The following is a 19,406-nucleotide window of genomic DNA, read 5'->3' on the forward strand; positions in this document are numbered from 1 at the left end:
ATATTTAATATTAAGGAAGCGACATCACTCGGCTGTGACAGAAAGTTAATCAGTAGGAAATCTGCTTCCGATGGTGATGAGTCCTGATTCTATTGATTGGAGAACATTTGTATAACGTTTGTCTAATTTTATTGTTTTTCTTAATTCTACATTGCAGAAATTTTAACTACCATGGATTCCTCGATGGCTCAGAAAACGTGGGAAATGGCAAATAATGTTGACACTGCACATAGTGTGGATGAAATGTATAAATACAACCGAAAACAGCAACAGGATATTTTAACGGCTAGGCCATGGGAAAAGGAGTAAGTTAAAAAATAACTACTGACATTGAATTTAATTTTTCTTATATCGTTCCAATTAAATTTGCATAATATAGCCTAATAAAGAGTAGGCTTCTTTCCCGCTGGTTTGAATGACACTTGTATATTTTTTTTTAACGTTAGTTTCGCCATTCATTAATTTCGACGTAAACCGCAGGCTGGTATAGTTACTGCTCTAGGACCAAGTTGTAGAATTTTTAGAATGCTCATGATTTTAGAGATATACATTTATTTATTTATTTTAACAGGCTCAGCTTTTTCATATTGCCCGAAATTATATATATATACACACACACACACACACATACAGGGTGTTTCAAAAGTGATGGTCAATAATTGAAAGGCGAACTGTACAGACTACAATATGCAAAAAAAGCCTAGTAAGCATGGGTCCTTAAGTGAATCGTTTTCTAGATGTTGCACATTTCTAGTTGGGATCAACCACTGACTTGTTTGTTTAGGTTAGGTTATGCTCATTCTTTCCCTTTCCCCTCACAATGTTCTGAGACGTAGCAGACATACCAGTACTTGTCAAAGGATAGTTGATATGGAAAGAGGTTACAACAACGAAGAGTATGCAGACATGCACTTCATGTATAGTAAAACCAACGACAGTGCACTGGAGGCTGCACGTTTATACCATGAAGCATTTCCCTGCCTAAGGTAGCCCAACAGGTGCACATTCATCAGGGTACACAATGCCTTAGAGAACATGGGCACTTCACACATGGAGTACGAGCAGATAGGCCCAGAAGCATAACACTTGATGTTGAGGTAAGGGTGTTAGAAAGAATAGAACAAAATCCAGAAATTTCGACAAGGAGGGTTGCTCTGCAAGAGCATGTACTGAGTCAGCAGTATGCGGCAAATTTTACATTGCCAATTACTGTACCCCTACCATATTCAGTGTGTACAAGGTCTCAGCAGTACAGACTACCCTCCCAGAGTGAATTTCTGCCAGTGGATGCAACAACAGTGTGTCCTTAACGGTTGCTGAAACCCCCAATTTTTAAACAACATTTTGTTCACTGACGAAGCTGGGTTTACTCGTGATGGTATTTTTAATTTTCATAACTGTTTGGCAGAAATTGGGTCCATAACTGGACCCAATTTCTGCCAAACAGGCTAACAGGAGAGCTGTACCTTCAGTTCCTGCAGAATGTTCTTCCAGACCTCTTTGATGATGATAATGTTCCACTTCAGCAACACCAGAACATGTGGTTTATGCATGATGGTGCACCGGCATATTTTGCTCTAGTTGTGACTCAGTATCTAACTAGAAGGTATGGTAAATGGCACATAGGTAGAGGTCAGCCTGTAATGTGACCTCCCAGATCACCAGACCTAAATCCTATGTATTTTTGTACCTGGAGTCGTGTAAAAAGCTTAGTGTACACTTCTGACATTAACACAGTTGAGGAATTGCAGCGTTGGGTTGAAGGAGCCTTTCAGCAAATCAGAAATGATTCAGGAATGCCTGAGAGGATTCGCAAATCAATGCAGAGAAGACTACAAAGCTGAATACGGATGCAAGGATAGCATTTTGAACACCTTTTGTAACATCTGTAAAATCCTGTGGTGTTGAAACCAAAAATTAAAAATGTATTATCTTATGTTTAATAAAACCACCCTTAGCAAAAGGATTCACGGCTTTATGCTAAACTAGTGCTCCCATAGTCAGTGGCAAATCTTAACAGAAAATGTGCATTATCTCGAAAATTGCAGCCCGATGTTCACTGGGACTTTTTTGTTTATTTTAGTTTGTACTTTTCACCTTTAAATTATTGACCATCATTTCTGAAACACCCTGTATATCCGTACACTCACACGTGCTATCCGAAAAATTATGAGACAAACATTCTAAAAAAAAAACAAATATAAAAGGATTTTATCACGAAAATAATTTAAAATAGTGTCCATGAAGCTCTGAATACTTGTTATGCCTGCTGTTAATCATTGAAAGCATTCTTAAAAATCCTCCAAAGTTATAAACTCCTTGAGGTGACAGTTACCTTTTTTTTTTTGTAGGTGTGAAATTACCCTTTAATCATTTAAGTCAACCAGAACCAAAACTGTTGGAGGGATGGAGTTTGATCTCAGTAACTGCTTCTTGACAAAGAAACCTTTGAAAATTAAAGCAGGAATGCACAGGCACATTGTTGTGCAGCAAAAACCAGATTCTTGTTTCCACAGAAGTCTGGTCTGTGTGACCTCTCAAATTCTTTGTAACAGTTAATTGCTGCAAAGAATAAGACAGGTCACACAGACCAGACTTTTATGGAAACGAGAACCTGGTTTTTGTTTAGTGTTAGTTTTCTGATGGCACCAGAGGTTCCCCCCATCTCCACATGGTTTTTGTTTACTGAAATCAACCCCCCTCCCAATTCACTAGACTTTCTTTTACTGAAATGAAAAATGAAGATGAAATCCAAAAGAATGTGATTGACCATTTCAAGGAAATAACTTTGGAGGAAATTCAAGTATCCTTTTGATGATTAAAATGGAGGCATAACAAATATATAGATTCCCATGGAGACTATTTTGAATGATTTGCATAATAAATTCTCTTTGCTTTTTTTTTTTTACAATTTTTCCCATTACTTTTCAGATACAGTGCGTATGTGTATATAAACTGAAATTAAATTGAAGGGATAGGGAAAAATAAGAAATAAAGAAAGGTAAACATCAGTGGCTGCAGAGCATAACTAAATGCATCTTGCCTAAATATAATGTAAGTAAATTACATATGTAAATTAAATTAAGAATAGGTTAGCAGTGTGAGTAGCCTCTGAGATATGAATACATTGAAACCATTGCAATACATATAGAAATGATGATATGGAAATGGAGCACCTAAATTAATAATAATGGTATTAAATTTATTTAATACCATTACATTTATACGCTACTTAAAATGAAGAAAATTTTTTTCTCTGAAGGCTTGTGTGTTTCTGGCCAGTTCTTACCAGGAACAAATAATTTTCACTTTTCATTTTCCACTGCATTTGAGTGGCGAAACAGGATGGGCCTGAGATATTGGTGAAACAAGCAGTATTTCTTCAGATCTAGTTGCAACCTCCAAAACTTAGTAAAGCACAGGTTAAAGCACAAGAGCTGGTCAATAAAGAATGATCATAATATTTCGTTTATAATTGTACTGCTTGCTATTTCTAGCTGAGCTGCGGAATTTAAAATCAAACCAAGGTGCATCACGTGACAACTGCGCAGTTTACTCATGCACACGGTTCGACCATGGCATTCAGTTAAGTTTATGCTTGATCAGTTTTGCCTGTGTAACAATGGACATGACACACATGAGGGACGGTATGCTGCTCTCAAATTTTGTTTCCATCTCAAGAAAACATCAGCTGAAGCACATCAAATGGTAAAATAGGCACATGGTTAATCTACGCTTCCATTTGGCACAACTTGCAGATGGTTTAGAATGTTTAAAGATGGACGTGATTCGATCACAAGGATTGGTGGTCCAGGAGCTCCAACTACTGCTGTCGTCACCACAGAAACCATAAACGCTGTTTCTGTAATCATGAGAGATCATCATATAACAGTAAGGCAACTGGCAGAGACGTTGAGAATATCATCAGTGTTCTCCCCAGAAAATTTTGCTGGCCAGGTGGGGAAGTGTAATGCTTCGCAATATTATAAATTTTTCTGTTATTTATAAATGTGACCTAAGCAATCCAGAGCAAAAATTAATTGCATAACTTAACATTATATGCTCCTGTCACATTGATCTCGATTGCATAGTATGTTCGAATTAAAATTGATAGAGATCAGTGAGCAGCACCATACTGTACAGTGAGAATCGCTTAAATTTTAGTCAGGCAGTCAGTTAAATTCACCGGGTGGTGTTGCCCATTCGATAGGTCCTGGGGAGAACACTGATCAGTACGAAGCGTGCACGGTATTCTCCATGACCATTTCCATGTGATGTGTTTGTACACACTGGTTTCCAAGACTATTCACACCTGAGCAACAGCAAGTTCACATGGACGTGGGAAGCATTCAAAGAACTTATCTTGGAAGCTACTAGGCTTTACATACCAACTAAGAAATATTGTTCAAGATTTAGGCCTAAATGGATGTCAGATGAACTAATGAGACATATGGCAGAGAAGAAAAATGCATGGGATACATGCAAATTAACACGTGACACAAAAGCCTATGATAGATACAAGTTGATCTGTAACCAAGTAACAAAGCAGGTTAGACAGGAGAAGGCAGATTACGAGAAATCCTTGGCAAGGGATGTGAAGAAAAACAGCAAAGAGTTCTTTACTTATGTAAACTCTAAAAGGAAGGGGATGAATCAGATTGGTCCACTTGATATCGATGGGTCAACTGTTGATGATCCTGCTCAGGTAGCTAACAAACTAAATGAATATTTTGCATCGACATTCACACATGAGGAGTTATTCAGCGAGGGGAATGCCAGAGGTGTATTCAACTCTAGCAGTAAGCTACAGAATCTTGAAATAACTGGGAGTAAAGTGGAGGAGAAACTGTTGAAGATAAACACAAGAAAGGCACCTGGGGTGGATGGGATCTATCCAGTTATATTAAAGGAGGCAGCAAAGGAAGTAAGAAAGCCCTTAGCCATAATTATGAGAGCCCCCTTGGACTCAGGAGAGGTACCCATGGACTGGAGATGTGCAAATGTGACCCCAATTCACAAAGGAGGATCAAAGGCTGACACAAGTAATTATAGACCTGTGAGTTTAAATTCTGTTCCCAGAAAATTAATGGAGGCACTGGTTAAAGAAGCACTGCTGGATCATCTAGACAAGACTTCAGTTATAGCTCGGACACAGCATGGTTTTGTTAAGGGGAAGTCTTGCCTGACCAATTTGATTGGATACTATGATGCAGTCACAAAAGAACTGTATGCAGGGAATAACTTTGATATTATATACGTGGATCTTAGAAAGGCTTTTGGTACTGTTGCACATGGAAGACTGCTGCACAAATTGGAGCAGTGTGGCATTGGAGGCAAATTGCTGCTATGGATAAAGGGGTGGTTGAGGGGGAGAAGACAGGGAGTGGTAATCAATGGACACTGCTCATCGTGGACTAATGTTATTAGTGGAGTCCCTCAGGATTCAGTATTGGGTCCTTTATTGTTTTCTGTATTTATAAATGATATTGATGATGGTATATCAATTGATGATGGTATATCAATATAGTGTCAGTAGTGAGGACACTACTGACACTATACTGCTGCAACAGGATCTGGAAAGGTTGAGCAGATGGACTGAGAGGTGGCAAATAAAGTTTAACATTGACAAATGTAAAGTACTACATATGGGAAACGTATCAACTCTGTGGTACTACACTGACAGTGGTAGAGAATGAAAGGGACTTGGGGGTGGTTTTGCAGGCAGATATGAAGTTCTCTGAGCAGTGCAGACGGGCTGCAAGAGTAGCTCATGGTGTATTGTCAATGATATATAGGAATGTTTCTAGCAAGGATAAGGAGGTGATTATTCCCTTGTATAAGGCAATGGTCAGGCCACACCTAGAGTACTGTATACAGGCCTGGAGGCCTCATTTCAAGAAGGATGTAGAGCTGCTGGAACGAGTACAGAGAAGGGCAATAAGATTAGTGAATGGAACAAAGGGGTGCTCTTACGAAGAAAGGCTTAAGTTTTGCGAATTACAGTGTCTGGAGACTAGGCACCAGCGAGGTGATCTGATAGAGGTGTACAAAGCCTTGAATGGTTTGAGCATGCTCAATGCTGATGGGATTCTTTCTCTTGCTCAGAATAATCACCTGAGAGGGCATAAATTCAAATTGGGGAAAGACAGATGTAGGATAGATGTGCGGAAATTTGCCTTTAGCCAGCGGGTGGTTGGTAGGTGGAACAGACGTCCATCCCTTGTCGTGGAAGTTGATGCCTAAATAAATTTAAGGCTCAGCTGGACAGGTATATCGAACGAACAGAGGGGTGAAGTGGAAGTGGTTATTTTTTATTTATTTATTTTACTTTATTGTTTTTTTTGGCTGATGCTGCATAAGCTTGCTTTCTTGCATCAAATGCTAATGCTAAGTGTGTCAGGACCTGCAATGTATGATTGCTGAAGATGGTGAGGTTCTGCAAAAGATGATAATGGTAGATGAGACATGGGTTCATCATTTCAACTTGAAGAGTAAGCAGCAAAGTTGTGTTTTGAAGTCTGTCATTGCCAAAACCAAAAAAAAAAAAAGTCTTCTGCAGGAAAGGTTATGGTCACCTTTTTTTTTTTTTTTTTTTTTTTGCCATTCAAGGAATGGTTTACCAGCACATTGTGGCATGTGAAATGTATTCATCATCCTGACCTTGCAACCTGTGATTTTTTTTTTTTATTTCTGAAGTTAAAGAATGAACTGAAAGGAAAACATTTCCAGTTGTCAGAAGTTATATAGACATCGAATGCAATTCTCAAACACATGTAAAAAATGCCTCCAACATGTTTTTGAAAATAGCAGAAACATTGGAGTAAGAGCATTTTGTTTTAAAAAAGACCATCAAAATATGGATGAATAATAAAGGTATGTTGTGAAGAAAAAAAATTATGATCATTCTTTATTGAAGAGCCCTCAATAAAATCATTGACAGATAAATTATGAATTCAATAGATTCAATAGCACAAGCCTATTTTGTATTAAAGTATTTCCCAAGCAGGCATTGATATTTCAGTATTAGTAAAATGTTTATTTCAACAATCAGTTACTCTTTGGCTGGAAACAAATTTGTCTATCTTTCCCCATCCTCTTACAATTTATATTTATTGCTCTTTGTGTTTGTCATTAAGGAAGAGTAAGGTTGCGATTAGCATTTAGTTTACCCAGTCTATTTAATGCATTTTGGTATGAGTACTCTTTTGTACCACTGATTAATCTTGTTACTCTTCCCTGCACCTATTCAAACAAACCTGCTGTCTTCCTAAAACAAGGCACTCAAACTGTGTGCAGTATTAAAAATGTGGCCTAACCAATTGCCTCTTTGGATAATCATCTCTTTTGTCTGTGCTTGCAAAATTCCTATATTTCATACACAAAAAACTATTAGTTGACTTAGTTTTTTATTCATTTTTGAGTTTATTATTTAATTTTAATAAAATTTAATAAAATTAATTTTTATTAGTTTCTGACCAGAAAAGACAAGTTGTCTTTGCTGGTCAGAGAACTTCATATACTGTAAAATTATCCATAGGACTGTTCACCATTTTCAACTTGTGCACTAAATACCAAAAAAAAATTAAAAGATATTGTTCTGTTAGTAACTTGACTTAAGTATTAAATATTAAGCCTCTTCCTCTCTCAGTGAACTGCTCTATAATTACTTCCTGAGTTTGATTTAGCTGTTGATTTTGTGGCATATTTTTTCTTCTTCTTCAAGAGGAGGGTTTCCATTTATAGTGGGTTTCCACAGCCTACAAGTTATTTTTTTGTAGGAATTTTTTCCCGCCATAAAGTGCGGTTCAAGTTGTCTTGATTAAGCCTTGGGCTGTCATGCACTCCTGTACTCCATCCATCCATGTCCTCCTAAGTCTTCCTCTCCTTATTCCAGTAGGTATCCATTCCAGGATAGCCTTTGGATATCTGGTTTCTTGCATCTGTTTTACATATCCATACCATGTTAAATGCTTTTCTTTGATAGTGTCAATAATAATCTTTTTTTGCTTCCATTTTCACTCTTGTGTCATCGTTCCATTTTCTGGCATATTTTTTTAATTGTTTAGAAGTATAAAAGATTGCTCTTCAACTCCTATATGATGTCTTTAGTATAAAATAATATTATTCCTATGTTATTATGTTGTAACCATTATATTGTTTTAGCTTAAATATTTTTATCATTAATTACTATTTAATATTAATTACTTCTCCATTTTTGTTTTATTTTGTTATTAATTATATTTAATTATCTTAATTTTTATATTATACCAGGGTAGCCCACCTTTTTTTCTGCACCTTTCCACCTAAGAATGGATCAGATGCTACAGGAATCAATCCCCCCCCCCCATCAACATGAATTAAATATTTTATGAATTACAGTACTCAGTTGTATTTTAATCAATCAAATATATCAATATATGGAGTAACATATATTATGTTACTCCATATCCTGAGCTAGATATCATCATTCTTCTCTTTCTTGGTGATTCCCTTCTACTTCTAACTCTTGTTTTCTTTCTCTCTCTCTCTCTCTCTCTCTCTCTCTCTCTCTCTCTCTCTCTCTCTCTCTCTCACTCACTCACTCACTCACTCACTCACTCACTCAGGGTAATTCAGAAATTTTTTTTTGGCCGGTGCAGCATTAAGCCTCAGGCTTCCTTACACTATATAGCTAATAATAAAAGAAAATCAGAGTGAAAACAGTAAAAATAGAGATGCCAAATTTTGTCAGCACCCACTGTGGTGAGTTCTGCTGTTATGTGCTTAGCTTCATTCCTGATTAAATGAAGCTGCATGATTTCCAGTCTTTTTTTTTTTTTTTTTTTTTTCCCACAACAGGGCTTGCCATTAACATGAGCTATATGGGCTAAAAGTGGCATGCATTCAGCACGTGACCTACCCCGTATTACTTCATTAGATTTTTAGCCCTTAGACCCCTTTCTTTTTGGTAAAGTTGTCTTGGGCTGCTTGTAATTTGTTTTTACCGAAATTCTCATCAACATGCTTTTATGGTTAGCTTAGTTATTGAGACAAGACATTTGATTGAAACGAAACTTTAATATAGTGGATGCCATTTTTTAAATTATTTTAACCAGTAGCCATTTTGGGCAATTTTTCTTACATGTTTTTAGTGGCTTTATTATTTCATAATAAACTGTCATAAAATGATGGGGTAAAATGATGTCATAAAATCTTTTCTATTTTCATTTCAATATGTTACGAATTACAAGACATTAATTTTTTGCTTGGCATTTGAGAGATTTGAGGTGAGCAAAGACATCTTTCTTCTGGGCAATATTTGTTCCCACGTGGAATCTTGAGACAGGTGTCTAATCTTGCCATGGAGCTTTGGTTTCACTAACTAAGCATTGACATTTGAAAAAAATATGTTCACATTGCATATTCTAGATTCTCGAGTGACATTTGACCAGAGGATTAGTAACCTTGAAAATTCTTAAAAATATGATATAAACTTCCTTTATTATTCGTATTGGTTTCTCTTATTTATTTCATTTGATTTTTTTTTAAACTGAGTTAAGCAAATCATAGTTAATAGACCACTGTTTTCAATTCCAATTCAGTATAAAAGGCTAAATTTTTTTTTTTTTATAATGTGTGTTTGTTATTTGGTTTTTAGGAGCATTAGCAACTAAGGCCATATTGCTCTGGGATATGCAGTGGTCATTCCCTGACCTTTCTGCATTCTCCATATTTGGTGGTGACAGGCTCGAACCCCAGTCTAATCAAGAAGCGTGTGCTACGCACTGCTGCTCCTTCCCACCTGGCTACGGAGGCACCTTTTTTTATAATAATAACAAAAAGGAGTGTCTCACAGATAACATGCAAATGCCTTCTTTAAATTGAAGGTATGAGTGACAGAAGGTTAAATAACAGAAAAAAGGAGGAGGGGGGAATACATTCCCAGCAAGTCTGGATAGTGCACAGATGCAATTTTTAAACAGTATAAATAGTAATTTCCAACCTTTTATAATCCAAAGAAAATATTATAAATGGTTGGAAATGTTGGAAGTGATTAGTTGTGGCTGAGATAGATGTGGAGGAGGTATACAGCAGAACTTTATGCAGTGAGGTAGAAACCAGCTTCAGGATCTCTGTGATTGAAAGCTGCATTAGCATTAGTAGAGGCATACGATGCAAGAAAGCAAACCTATGCAGCAACAGCCAAAAAAATAAATAAAACTCCCATTTCACCCCTACATTCGTTCCAAATGCCTTTCCAGCTCAGCCTTAAATTTATTTAGGCTATCAGCTTCCACAACAAAAGATGGAAGTCTGTTCCACCAGTCAACTACCCGCTGGCTAAAGGCAAATTTCCGCACATCTGTTCTACAACTATCTTTCCTCAATTTGAAACTGAGCCCCCTCGAGTTTTTAGTCTGAGCAAGAGGAAGAATCCCATCAGCATTCAGCTTGCTCAACCCATTCAAGGCCTTATATACCTCAATCAGATCACCTCGCAGGTGCCTACTCTTCAGGCACTGCAATTTGAAGAACTTAAGCCTTTCTTGGTAAGACCCCTTTGTTTCCCTCACCTTGTTGCCCTTCTTTGTACTTGTCCTAGCAACTCTACATACTTCCTAAAATGAGGCCTCCAGACCTGTACACAGTACTGTAGGTGTGGCCTGGCCACAGCTTTGTATAACAGGATAATCACCTCCCTGTCCCTGCTATCAAAATTCCTATATATCATTGACAAGACTCCATGACCTGCACTGGCAGCCAATCTGCACTGCTTAGCGAACTAGATATTTGACTGCACAATTACCCCCAGGTCTTTTTCACTTTCCACTTCCCTGAGTGTAGTACCACACAGTTGGTATGTTTCTCTTCGGTTATTGCTACTCATATGCGGTACTTTGCATTTGTCAATGTTAAACTTCAGTTGCCACTTCTCAGCCCATTTACCCAACTTATCTAGATCCAGTTGGAGTAGCATACTGTCTTTACTGTCGTTAACAATCCTGCCAACCTTTGTATCATCTGCAAACTTGGACATTAAAACCTGATATAGCTTCATCAATATCATTGATAAATATACAAAACAATAATGGGCCCAACATCGAACCCTGGGGAACTTCACTAATAACATTTGTCCATGAAGAGCAAATGTCCATTGATTACCACTCTCTGTCGTCGTTTCTCACTCAACCATCCCTTTATCCATTGTAGAAACTTACCTATAATGCCATACCTCTCCATTTTGTACAGCAGTCTTCCATGTACAACAGTATCAAAAGCTTTCCTGAAATCCAAGTATATGATATCAACATTATTTTTGGCATTCAGTTCCTTTGTGACCACATCATAGTATCTAATCAAATTGGTCAGACAAGACCTCCCTTTAACAAACCCATGCTGTGTCTTATCTATAACTGCAGTCTTGTCTAGATGATTCTGCAATGCTTCTTTAACCTGTGATTCCATTATTTTCTCTGGAACACAAGTTAAACTAACAGGTCTGTAGTTACTTGTGTCATCTTTTGAACCCCCTTTGTGAATTGGTGTTACATTTGCACATCTCCAGTCCATGGGAACCTCCTAGAGCCCAAGGAAGCTCTAATAATTATGGCTAAGGGTTTGCTTACTTCCTTTGCTGCCTCCTTTAATTTAACTGAATAGTCCTGTCCACCCCAGGTGCCTTCCTTATGTTTAACTTCAACAATTTCTCCTCCACTTTGCTCTCAGTTATTACAAAATCTCTGGCACCTCTGTAGCCAGATGGGCAGGAGCAGCAGTGTGTAGCACATGCTTCTTGATCAGACCGGGGTTCGAGCCCTTGACCACCAAATACGGAGGATGCGGAAAGGTCAGTAAATGACCACTGCATATCCCTGAGCAGTATGGCCTTAGTTGCTAATTCTCCAAAAAAAAAAAAAAAAACCAAATACAAAATCACTTAGTTCCCTGTTAGAGTTTGATCAACTTCTGGCACTCCCCTCATCGAATAACTCCTCATGTGTGAATGTAGATGCAAAATGCTCATTCACTTTATCAGCTACCTGATCATGATCATCAATAGTCAACCTATCTATGTTAAGTGGTCCAATCTGATTCAACCCTTTCCTTCTAGAGTTTACATAAGTAAAGAATTCTTTCCTGTTTTTCTTTGCATCCTTTGCCAAAGATTTCTCGTAATCTGCCTTCACCTATCTAACCTCCTTTGTGACTTTATTACAGACTAGTTTATACCTGCCATAGGCTTCTGTGTCACCTGATACTTTATATGGATCCCATACATTCTTCTCTGCCACAAGCCTCATTAATTCATCTGACATCCATTTAGGCCTAAACCTTGAACAGTATTTCTTAGTTGGAATGAAACATCTAGTAGCCTCCAAAATTAAGTCCCTGAAGGCTTCCCATTTAGAATTCAACATTGGTAACATCATCAGTTCATACCACTGTACAGAATTTAAAAACTGTCTGAGACCTCTGTAGTCACCTTTACGAAAGCAAAAGCCCTTCCCTTTATCCTTGATGGTAATTATATCTTTATGTAATTCCCACATCTGTACATTGTGATCACTGTCACTGAGTGGTTCCTTTATCTGAAAATTCTTAATGCATGAATAATCACTGCTGATAATCAGAGAAAGAGTATTACTCCCTCTTGTTGCCTCTCGAACACGTTGCTGTAGAAAACGGTCATTCAATAAATCCACAAAAGTCTTGCTAGTGTGCAAGTGACCAACCCACAAGTTCCAGTCAATATCTGGAAAGTTAAAATCCCCCATTATAAGACATTCTGATTTACTGGCCCACTCTATTTCTCTGCAGAATTGCTCATTATACTCATTAGATTCATTAGGCCTATAACACACACCTGCTTTCATTTTTCCTTTCCCAGTGCTTATTTCACACCAGACTCAACACTGCATTGTCCACTAACATCAGTTGGATGCACTTCCTTTGATTTTGTGTTTCTTAACTAACAGCATAACCCTTCCCCTCTTTCTGCCCTGTCTATTCTTCCTGTACACATTGTACGCCCCAAATTCCAATTTTCCACCTTATATCTGTGTGACACCACGTCTCTGATATCCCAATAGTATCTGCCTTTGATGTCTTGACTAGCATTTCAAGCTCATCAAGTTTATTAATTATACTCCTAGCATTGGTGTACATGCAAATATACATGCACCTGTTCCTACTCTTAGTTACCCTAACACAGCCTATGTATTTACTTGTTCCACTATGACTCGCAGCAGCCCTGGAAATCTATTACCATGCTTTCCAGCCTGCTGCTCATTCTAATAGAAGCAGTGCAAGAATCGCTTTTGCTTCTGCCTGCAGCTACCGCTAACCTTTCAGTCTGTGTATCCCCCCAAGCTAGCAGTTTTCCTACCCACCTAACACTGCCTCGATAGCATCAGCAAATATTCTTTCACCCTTTCTATATAAGTGTTCCCCATCCCTGTAGCAGTAGTCTCTCCTGTCAACAAGCACAGACCAGGCTGAAAAAATTTTTAACACTTTGAGCCTTGCACAATCTCTCCAGGGCTGAATTGATCGACAAGGCTCTCATCATATACTCCTTCCTATCGTGTCTGGACAGAATTGCAGACATTTTCATATTCAACCCCAACTCGCGACGTTTTTTCAACATTGATCTGTACTTGTTCAGTAAATCTGCAGATCTCTTACTCTTAATGTCATTGGTTCCAACGTATACAACAACATCACCTTTGTGCCCATTAAAGATGATATCTGCTCTACAACGTCATCAACTTTTACCCTGGTCCTGTTCCACCTATCCTTCTTGCATAGTATATTCCCCATCTCCCTGACAATAGTCACCAACAATAACTAGTTCCTTTGGGACCGCGCATTCTGCCTTGGAGATTGCCTCTGTTTCACCTGATGCACAGAAGTTAGCTCTGTCTTTGAGCTGGGCAGCTGAGAGCTTGATGGGCCCCTCATATTAATTTCTTCGAGGGCATTTGCCCTACACCTCAACCTCTCATAGATGCTCTTCAGAATGCTGAGGTGGCACCTAATTTCTTAACACTCTAGACACCTAGGACACATAAAGGCATCCTCCTTGGCTAGATCACATCCTGTTTTAGAAAGGTCGGCAAACGTTTCACATTTTGAACATTTTTTGAGACTGTGATGTGTTGGAGAATTGCGCCCATTATATTATGAAAGCTTATTATATTCCTGTTAACCATTAATTTATGCACATCTCAATGTTCAGCATAAAATTCAAGATAAACTACCTTTTACTTTTTGAAATAAATGGTTGATGAACCAATACCATATTCTTTGCATAATCCTTTCACTAAGACACCCTTCTCTATATGCATTAGTAATTCCACCATTCTGAAATTGAGGGACAAATCCCTATTCCTCCTTCTACCAGCCATGGGACTTAATACTATTCTTAAAACATGATTTTCAGAAAAACTAATGCTTAAATTGCAGAGGCAACTTGTCTGATTGGCAGTATATGGCTACATTTTGTAGTCTGGTACTGTCAAACAATTTGCTGGGTACTTAGGTTGCCAATTTCAGTGTAAATGTTTCGGGCCTGCTGAATAAGGAATGTAAGTTATAGCACAACTAAATTTCATTATTGACTAAAATTAGTGACATCCTAACAGTAAAAAACTGTGTAAACTGTGTAAAAGAATAACAGTAAGAAACTGTGTAAACTGTGTAAAAGAATAACAGTGAGAAACTGTGTAATATGAAAATATCATATTTTCAATGATTTTAAATATATCTTGTATACTTCATTGCTAATTGAGAATTTGCTGTAGCTCCTCCAAATTTGTTTAAGTACAAAGTTGATTTTATTATGGATGCCAAGGTGCCATGCTACATATTTGCCAAGTGAATATTAAGCAGCACAGCTGTGACACGTGTGGCTACTGGCATGGCAAAGAATGTTTGCTTCTCTAGCCAATGATTAAATTTGATAATTCTTCTACTTCAGATACCTTTGTTCTCTGCATAACTTGTTCACTTCCTTCTGGCAACCCTGCTGTTAAACATCCATGTGGAAACTATGCTGTTTGTTTGTTTGTTTGTTAGTTATTTGATTTTTAGGAGCATTAGCAACTAGGCCATATTGCTCCGGGAAATGCGGTGGTCATTCCCTGACCTTTCCGCATTCTCCGTATTTGGTAGTGATGGGCTCGAACCCCGGTGTAATCAAGAAGCGTGTGCTACGCACTGCTGCTCCTTCCCACCTGGCTATGGAGGCGCCTGGAAACTATGCACTGAATGGCATTTTACTGCATCCCATTTAGTCTGTGATGGCTGCATAATAAGAAATATCTTTGTAATGGAATAGCAAGTTGGTTTGTGTTGCAAAATGTGAACACTTAGCATTCACCTAACAACTATTTTGCATGGCACTCTGGTGCCTGTGGAAAATTAACGCAGTATATTTTGTAAAATAGTAATGCAGGAAATTTCACACTTCAATATTTTAATATAATTAAAATATTGAAATATGAGAATTGTATTTTTTGCACATTTGCTATAAAATTAATACATTTTGAAAAGTTAAAATAGTGTATATTCTTATAGATTTTGTAATATATATAGCTTTGAGAAAATATTGCTGATTAATTTTTTACTATTATTTTCAGTCCCCATTATTTTAAAGACATCAAAATTTCAGCATTAGCTCTTTTAAAAATGGTAATGCATGCACGATCAGGTGGAACTCTTGAAGTTATGGGCATGCTCTTAGGTAAAGTTGATGCCAATACTATGATTGCAATGGATTCTTTTGCATTGCCTGTTGAGGGCACTGAAACAAGGGTAAATGCTCAAGCACAGGCCTATGAGTATATGGCAGCTTATACTGAAAGTGCAAAACATGTAAGTTATAATGAATATCTATGAAAAATAAGGTAAATAGATAATAATAGAAAGTACATTTGTAATATCTAGAAACTTACGAAATTTAATCTTTTTAGGTATGTTTTGCAACAAATGGGTGGTTGGACCTGGTATGCTGTATCAGGTCTATCCATTTACCTGTCCATTTGTTTTCAGATTACAACCATGCTCCATCTGGTTTTAATCTAAACTGATATGAGGGACCCTTACAGAAAATTCAGCTTTGACTCGCACACCAGAGAATTTGAACATTACACGAAATCTCACTTCCTGTATCGTCTTGTCTGACGAATTTGATTGGATACTATGATGTGGTCACAAAGGAACTGGATGCAAAAAATAATTTTGATATCATATACAGGAACTCCCCGACTTATGTAATACTCGACTTACGGAAATTCAACTACATAAGTTTATGCCAGCCAGTGCAAACTTAAAAAAAATTTGGAAACGTATTTTGCATCCCGTAGGAATAAATAGAGGTATCGTGAAAATAACATAATGTGAACCCAATAACACTTTTTTTTTTTTTTTTTTTTTTTGTAATTCGTTTCAAGTCCTTGGAAGTTGAAAATTTTCTATGTATTACTAAGCTATTTATCTCTCTAAAAGGTCATACAAATATATAATGGAAATTGCACTACTCTCTCATCATTATCATATGTTCCCATTATAAGAATCAATTTTGAATGCCTTTGTGATATATTTCTAAAGCACATTTCTGGAGGTCACAACCATAAAACAATAAAAAAAATTTGCACTTTCCAGTTTATTGGGCTTTTCTCTTAGTGCATCTAATTATAAACTGGTAGTAAACTCGATCTTATTGCATTTGCAATAATACCGATAACTGCAATTGTGTGGGTTTTTATGCTATTATGGTGAATGTGTTCCACTTCACTGAAATCTTCAATTATATAAAAAACAAATTTTCAGAAACTTCTCTTCATTCCTATTTACATATTACAATGATGAAGGGAAAGCGACCAACGAAAAGTGCAAGTTTGCCTTTAATCAGTGGGTAGTTGATGGCTGGAACAGGCTTCCATCTGTTGTTGTGGAAGTTGAAAGCTTAAATAAATTTAAGGTTGAAGTAGACAAATATTTGGAGGAACCGGATGGGCAAAATGGGAAAATTTTTTTTTTTTTTTTTTTTTTTGGCTGATGCTGTTATAAGCTTGCTTTCTTGCATCATATGCCTCAACTAATGCTAACTGTTTCAAACAAAATTTGTAGATCTTGATTATTTATCTGTGAGTACAGCTTGAAAAACAACTTTCTGAAATACATGCACCAAAACTATATAATTCTCAATTCATTTTGTTGTCTTTTGAAATATGTTTTGCTCACAAACATGTTGGAGATATTGTAATTTAGGTTCAAGTAGATGGTGTAATGACTACTCTCTTTCTGCTTAGCATTAGCATTGATACATGATGCAAGAAAGCAAGCTTATATAGCATCAGCCAAAAAAAAAAAAAAAAAAAAAAAAACACACGCACCCTTCTCATTTCATCCATCCACTCACTCCAAATCTTTGTCTAGTTCTACCTTGAATCAATTTAAGCTCTCAACTTCTACAGCGACAGATGGAAGTTTGTTCTTGCAATCAACACCCCGCTGGTTAAAAGCAAACTTCCACACATTTATCCTACAACTGTCTTTCCTCAATTTGAATTTATGCACTCTCAGGCAATTATTCTGAGCAAGAGCAACCCATCAGCATTGAGCATGCTGAAACTATTCAAGGCTTTATAAACCTCAAGATCACCTTACAGGTGCATAGTCTCCAGACACTGTAATTTGCAAAACTTAAGCCTTTCTTCATAAGAACAAACCTTTGTTCCATTCACTAATCTTGTTGCCCTTCTCTGTACTCGTTCCAACAGCTCTATATCCTTCTTAAAATGACGCCTCTACACTTGTATACAGTACTGAAAGTGTGACCTGACCATTCCCTTATGCAAGGGTATAATCACCTCCTTATCCCTGCTAGAAAAATTCCTGTATATCATTGACAAGACACCGTGAGCTACTCTTGCAGACCATCTGCACTGCTCAGAAAACTTCATATCTGTCTGCATAATTACCCTAGGTCCTTTTCACTCTCTACCACTGTTAGTGTAGTACCACATAGTTGATACGTTACTCTGGGATTACTGCTTCCCATATTTAGTACTTTACATTTGTCAATATTAAACTTCAGTTTCCACCTCTCAGCCCACCTGCTCAACTTTTATAGATCCTTTTGTACCAGCGTACTGTCATTAGTGTCATTAACAACCCTGCTGACCTTTGTATCGTCTGCAAACTTGGACATTAAGCATGATATACCATCATCAATATCATTAATAAATGCAGAAAACAACAATGCACCCAACACTGAACCCTGGAGGACTCCACTAATAACATTAGTCCACGAAGAGCAGTGTCCATTGATTACCACTCTCTGATCTCCCACTCAATCATCCCTTTATCCATAGCAGCAATTTGCCTCCAATGCCACACTGCTCCAATTTGTGCAGCAGTCTTCCATTTGCAACAGTATCAAGAGCCTTTCTAAGATCCAAATATATGATATCAAAATTATTCTTTGCATCCAGTTCCTTTGTGACCACATCATAGTATCCAATCAAATTGGTCAGACAAGACTACCCTTAACAAACCCATGCTGTGTCCGAGCTATTACTGAAGTCTTGTCTAGTTGAACCTGCCATGCTTCTTTATAACCAGTGCATCCATTAATTTCCCTGGAACAGAAGTTAAACTAACAGGTCTGTAATTATGTGTCTCCCTTTGATTCTCCTTTGTGGATTTGCACATCTCCTGTCCATTGGTACCTCCTCCGAGTCCAAGGACGTTATCATAATTATGGCTAAGGATTTGATTACTTCCTTTGCTGCCTACTTTAATATAACTGGATATATTCCATCCACCCTAGGTGCCTTTCTTTTGTTTATCTTCAACAATTTCTCCTACAGTTTACTCTCAGTTATTACAAGATTATCTAGCTTATTGCCAGTGTTTAATACAGCTCTGGCATACCCCTTCTTGAATAACTCCTCATGTGTGAATGTAGATGCAAAATAATCATTTAGTTTGTTAGCTACTTGAGAAGGATCATCAACAGTTGAACTATCGATATTAAGTGGACCAATCTGATTCATCCGCTTCCTTCTAGAATTTACATAAGTAAAGAACTCTTTGCTGTTTTTCTTTGCATCCTTTGCCAAAGATTTCTCATAATCTGCCTTTGCCTGCCTAACCTCCTATGTGACTTGGTTACAGAGTAGCTTATATGTCATAGGCTTCCGTGTCACTTGTTAATTTATATGTATCCCATGCATTTCTCTTCTCTGCCACATGTCTAATTAGATCACCTGACATCCATTTAGTCCTAAACCTTGAACAATATTTCTTAGTTGGTATGAAACCCTAGTGGCTTCCAAGATTAGTTCTTTGAATATTTCCCATTTTGAATTTGCTGTTGGTAACATCATCAGTTGGTACCCACCATATAGAATTTAAAT

The 19,406-nt window shown here is 37.4% G+C and overlaps 1 protein-coding gene across 1 annotated transcript in view; it reads left to right on the plus strand.

Annotated features, from left to right (window-relative positions):
* Positions 1–63: 63 nt before the first annotated feature.
* The window catches only part of CSN5 (COP9 signalosome subunit 5), a 74,373-nt gene continuing 55,030 nt past the window's right edge, over positions 64–19,406 (plus strand). Inside the window, exons 1-2 of the mRNA XM_090381931.1 lie at positions 64–305; positions 15,621–15,855. Coding sequence (XP_090238057.1) covers positions 172–305; positions 15,621–15,855 — 369 coding nt within the window. The 5' untranslated portion in view covers positions 64–171. The remainder of the gene's footprint in view (positions 306–15,620; positions 15,856–19,406) is intronic.

Source organism: Mastigoproctus giganteus, chromosome 9 (assembly GCF_048544385.1).
Source record: "Mastigoproctus giganteus isolate SK-2022 chromosome 9, ASM4854438v1, whole genome shotgun sequence".
NCBI lineage: Eukaryota > Metazoa > Arthropoda > Arachnida > Uropygi > Thelyphonidae > Mastigoproctus > Mastigoproctus giganteus.